Here is a 5,524-nt window from a genome sequence, read left to right as displayed (position 1 = left end):
TCTAACACTGTACAAAATTTTCATACACAAGACATCTATAAACGGTAGCTGTCTTCCAATATGTCCTTCCAGAAACAGCCACCCTCGAGAGAGCACAACCCGGGCAGCTCCATCATGGGCTCCAGCAAGCCGCCAAACTCTTGCGCCGGTGACCAGTCACCCGCGGATGCAACATCATATGAAGCGGCAGTGTTGCAGAGCTGATCAGCCGGTTCAGCTGCTGCAAAGAAGCTCGTCCCTGGAGATGTATCGTTGGTCAGCTGCTGCTGCACCACGTGCTGCTCTGCAAAATTGGAGGTGTTGCAGAGATAACCCGGCTGCAGGTAGTTCATCTGGTTCCGAACGATACTGCTGCTTGAGTTGAGCACTGTGTTTGCTGCAGCCAGGTTAGCTATGAGGCCGGTGGTGCTGTTGTTAGAGCCGATGGCTTGGAGCAGCTGCTGCAGAAGCTGCGCCTGCATGAGGGCGCCGGTGTCTAGGCCGCCGAGGCTCGCGGCTGCCGCCGCCCAGAGGAGCGCCCCGGGGAGGAGCGCGGCAGCGGCGCCGTTTCGGTCGGGCGGCATCTGCTGGTGGGTGACGTTGAGGTGGGCGATGGAGGTGGCGTTGAGGTGGTGGTTGCTCTGGTCGGGTGGCAGCTGCTGGTGCGTCAATGGGTCGACGCCCATGCGCATGAGCTTCTTGCGGATGTGCGTGTTCCAGTAGTTCTTGATCTCGTTGTCCGTCCGGCCCTCGAGGTGCGCCGCGATCGTCGACCACCTAACGCCCAACAGAAATTTATCCATGTCAGTGTCAAACTCAAAGACTAACAAGTACGTAACAACTATGGCAAAAGGTCCAGCTGGAGGAAATTGACAGTCCATGCATGGGGCATGGCGGCTAAGCTCTGTGTGTGTGGAGTAGTTGGACTTGACGTGAACTACGTACTTGTTCCCGAGGCTGGCATGGAGGGTGATGATCAGGCGCTCTTCGTCCTCGGTGAAATTGCCGCGCTTGATGTCGGGGCGGAGGTAGTTGGTCCACCGGAGGCGGCAGCTCTTGCCGCAGCGGTTCAGCCCGGCAGCCTTGGGCAGGCTGCGCCAGCTGCCGACGTTCCCGCCGCGCTTCTGGATGTGCTCCACCAGCGCCTTGTCCTCCTCCTCCGTCCACGGCCCTTTCTTCACGCCGGCGTCGCGGCAGCAGCACGGCGACCTCCCCATCAGGTCGATTTCCTGGATACAAGCTCTGCTAGCTACCGATATGGCTGGTGATCGGCTACTGGTGGCTGTGATCGATGTAGTGGACAGAAGTCAGAACTCAGAATCTATGTTCGTGTACTCTTTCGTTGGGCAGGTATATATAAAGGACACAGCCATTCAGTGGTCGTTGTCCATGGTAGATGAGTTAATTGCAAGACACTACCACACTTCAGCACGTTGTGACGAATCAGTACCACTAGTCATTTTTTTGCCATGCAGTGCCAACTCTAAGCCTAAGTGTTGCAAAACGGTCTGACAGCCGTATAAGCTCGTATTGAGCACGTATCTGACCGACCGGGCCCACTTGTCAGGTGCCACGGTGGCCTACCCGCGCGCACCCGCTCGGTAACTCTCGCACCCACTACCAGAAATTATCTAGTTGCCGACGGCCTCATCTATGCCGACGGCGCCCGTCGGCATAAATGGACATATGCCGACGGCCAAGGGTAGGCCGTAGGCGTAGAATAGCCGTCGGCATATGTGTATCTATGCCGACGGGGGCCGTCGGCATATTACGGCCGTCGGGACAGCTCGCGGTACGCCTACGGGGACCGTCGGCATAGAAGAGGCCGTCGGCATAGAAAGGGCCCACCTACCCGATTAGCGGCGACCGTTTGACGGCGTCAAAACTACGCCGACGGGGGATAACGGCGGCCGTCGGCATAGAATTGCTAACATCACCGATTCGCGCCGTCGACACGTCATCGATCCGAGGGAGTGAGGGCCTGTGGTGTGGCAGAGATATGCCGACGGCATAGCCGTCGGCATAGTCCTAGCCCATGCTATCTGCCACGTCATCAATCCGCGTGCAATGCCATGTCATCGATCCGTGGGATCGTAGCTCCGTGTGCGCAGCTATGGCCGTCGGCATACCTTTATTTTTTATTTTTAGTTTATATATTTATTATTTTGTATTTTTTTCACAACATAAATGTGCCTTATCTAAACAAAAAACATGCCCCGATGGTATATCGATTGCCCCCCTCACGGACGTCACTGCCGCCGTGTCACGGAGGGGGGAAACGATCGACATCGAGGGAATCTGGTTAGAGGGGGGATTCGGGGTGGCCTTCGGGGTGTAGCTATGCTACCGAAACATCGCATGGGTCCCGATGCATGTGTGAAAGTGTTCTGGCATGCGTAGACGCCCGTCTTGGGGCTCCATGGTGTGGCCCCCTCCACGGAAGGCAGAGCCGCCGTCACTTGGAGGGGGGATGGTGCGGGTGCGGTGGAACCGGAGGGAATCTAGTGTTGGGTTGGGTCCAAACCGTGTTCGGGGATGTCGCTATGGGCTGACCTATCGCAACCAGGCGGAAGAGTCCACCGGTCAAAGCCCGCCCGGTGAAAGTCAAAGGGCTAGATCTACTCGTCAACTAGGATTCGGGGTGGCCTTCGGGGTGTAGCTATGCCACCGAAACATCGCACGGGTCCCGATGCATGTGTGAAAGTGTTCTGGCATGCGTAGACGCCCATCTTGGGGTTCCATGGTGTGGCCCCCTCCACGGAAGGCAGAGCCGCCGTCACTTGGAGGGGGGATGGTGCGGGTGCGGTGGAACCGGAGGGAATCTAGTGTTGGGTTGGGTCCAAACCGTGTTCGGGGATGTTGCTATGGGCTGACCTATCGCAACCAGGTGGAAGAGTCCACCGGTCAAAGCCCGTCCGGCGAAAGTCAAAGGGCTAGATCTACTGGTCAACTAGGATTCGGGGTGTCCTTCGGGGTGTAGCTATGCCACCGAAACATCGCATGGGTCGCGATGCATGTGTGAAAGTGTTCTGGCATGCGTAGACACCCATCTTGGGGCTCCGTGGTGTGGCCCCCCTCCACGGAAGGTAGAGCAGCCGTCAGTTAGAGGGGGGGATGGTGCGGGTGCGGTGGAACCAGAGGGAATCTAGTGTTGGGTTGGGTCCAGACTGTGTTCGGGGATGTTCCTATGGGCTGACCTATCGCAACCAGGTGGAAGAGTCCACCGGTCAAAGCCCGTCCGACGAGAGTCAAAGGGCTAGATCTACTGGTCAACTGGGATTCGGGGTGGCCTTCGGGGTATAGCTATGCCACCGAAACAACGCACGGGTCCCGATGCATGTGTGAAAGTGTTCTGGCATGTGTAGACGCCCGTCTTGGGGCTCCGTGGTGTGGCCCCCCTCCACGGAAGGCAGAGCATCCGTCACTTAGAGGGCGGATGGTGCGGGTGCACTGGAACCGGAGGGAATCTAGTGTTGGGTTGGGTCCAGACCGTGTTCGGGGATGTTGCTATGGGCTGACCTATCGCAACCAGGAGAAAGAGTCCACCGGTCAAAGCCCGCCCGACGAAAGTCAAAGGGCTAGATCTACTGGTCAACTGGGATTCGGGGTGGCCTTCGGGGTGTAGCTATGCCACCAAAACATCGCACGGGTCCCGATGCATGTGTGAAAGTGTTCTGGCATGCGTAGACGCCCGTCTTGGGGCTCCATGGTGTGGCCCCCTCCACGGAAGGCAGAGCCGCCGTCACTTGGAGGGGGATGGTGTGGGTGCGGTGGAACCGGAGGGAATCTAGTGTTGGGTTGGGTCCAAACCGTGTTCGGGGATGTTGCTATGGGCTGACCTATCGCAACCAGGCGGAAGAATCCACCGGTCAAAGCCCGCCCGGCGAAAGTCAAAGGGCTTGATCTACTCATCAACTGGGATTCGGGGTGGCCTTCGGGGTGTAGCTATGCCACCGAAACATCGCACGGGTCCCGATGCATGTGTGAAAGTGTTCTGGCATGCGTAGACGCCCGTCTTGGGGCTCCATGGTGTGGCCCCCTCCACGGAAGGCAGAGCCGCCGTCACTTGGAGGGGGGATGGTGCGGGTGCGGTGGAACCAGAGGGAATCTAGTGTTGGGTTGGGTCCAAACCGTGTTCGGGGATGTTGCTATGGGCTGACCTATCGCAACTAGGCGGAAGAGTCCACCGGTTAAAGCCCGCCCGGCGAAAGTCAAAGGGCTAGATCTACTCGTCAACTAGGATTCGGGGTGGCCTTCGGGGTGTAGCTATGCCGAAACATCGCACGGGTCCCAATGCATGTGTGAAAGTGTTCTGGCATGTGTAGACGCCCGTCTTGGGGCTCCGTCGTGTGGCCCCCCTCCACGGAAGGCAGAGCAGCCGTCACTTAGAGGGCGGATGGTGCGGGTGCGGTGGAACCGGAGGGAATCTAGTGTTAGGTTGGGTCCAGACCGTGTTCGGGGATGTTGCTATGGGCTGACCTATCGCAACCAGGTGGAAGAGTCCACCGGTCAAAGCCCGCCCGGCGAAAGTCAAAGGGCTAGATCTACTGGTCAACTGGGATTCGGGGTGGCCTTCGGGGTGTAGCTATGCCACCGAAACATCGCACGTGTCCCGATGCATGTGCGAAATGTTCTGGCATACGTAGACGCCCGTCTTGCGGCTCCGTGGTTTGGCCCCCTCCACGGAAGGCAGAGCCTCCGTCACCTGGAGGGGGGGGATGGTGTGGGTGCGGTGGAACCGGAGGGAATCTAGTGTTGGGTTGGGTCCAGACCGTGTTCGGGGATGTTGCTATGGGCTGACTTATCGCAACCAGGCGAAAGAGTCCATCGGTCAAAGCCCGCCCGGCGAAAGTCAAAGGGCTAGATCTACTGGTCAACTGGGATTCGGGGTGGCCTTCGGGGTGTAGCTATGCCACCGAAACATCGCACGGGTCCCGATGCATGTGTGGAAGTGTTCTGGCATGCGTAGACGCCCGTCTTGGGGCTCCATGGTGTGGCCCCCTCCACGGAAGGCAGAGCCGCCGTCACTTGGAGGGGGGATGGTGCGGGTGCGGTGGAACCGAAGGGAATCTAGTGTTGGGTTGGGTCCAAACCGTGTTCGGGGATGTTGCTATGGGCTGACCTATCGCAACCAGGTGGAAGAGTCCACCGGTCAAAGCCCGTCCGGTGAAAGTCAAAGGGCTAGATCTACTCGTCAACTAGGATTCGGGGTGGCCTTCGGGGTGTAGCTATGCCACCGAAACATCGCACGGGTCTCGATGCATGTGTGACAGTGTTCTGGCATGCGTAGACGCCCGTCTTGGGGCTCCATGGTGTGGCCCCCTCCACGGAAGGTGGAGCCGCCGTCACTTGGAGGGGGGATGGTGCGGGTGCGGTGGAACCGGAGGGAATCTAGTGTTGGGTTGGGTCCTAACCGTGTTCGGGGATGTTGCTATGGGCTGACCTATCGCAACCAGGCAGAAGAGTCCACCGGTTAAAGCCCGCCCGGCGAAAGTCAAAGGGCTAGATCTACTCGTCAACTAGGATTCGGGGTGGCCTTCGGGGT

At 58.7% G+C, this 5,524-nt stretch overlaps 1 protein-coding gene across 1 annotated transcript; it reads right to left on the bottom strand.

The window, feature by feature from the left end:
- On the bottom strand, positions 1-1,267 carry LOC125534095 (anthocyanin regulatory C1 protein-like). Its single transcript, XM_048697391.1, has 2 exons — positions 925-1,267; positions 1-756 (listed from the first exon to the last, which is right to left on the bottom strand). Exons 1-2 carry the CDS (start codon positions 1,194-1,196, stop codon positions 36-38), a joined length of 993 nt encoding a protein of 330 aa, XP_048553348.1. The 5' UTR covers positions 1,197-1,267; the 3' UTR covers positions 1-35.
- Between the last annotated feature and the right edge of the window lie 4,257 nt (positions 1,268-5,524).

This window comes from Triticum urartu, chromosome 2 (genome assembly GCF_003073215.2).
Source record: "Triticum urartu cultivar G1812 chromosome 2, Tu2.1, whole genome shotgun sequence".
Lineage (NCBI taxonomy): Eukaryota > Viridiplantae > Streptophyta > Magnoliopsida > Poales > Poaceae > Triticum > Triticum urartu.
Note: the sequence above shows the minus strand (reverse complement) of the source record. Positions and strands in the feature narration are given on the sequence as shown.

Coding starts and splice junctions, on each gene's coding strand:
- LOC125534095 (XM_048697391.1), bottom strand. CDS start 1,196: ATGGGGAGGTCGCCGTGCTGCTGCCGCGACGCCGGCGTGAAGAAAGGG. Junction 757..924: donor CATGCCAGCCTCGGGAACAA/GTACGTAGTTCA, acceptor GTTGGGCGTTAG/GTGGTCGACGATCGCGGCGC.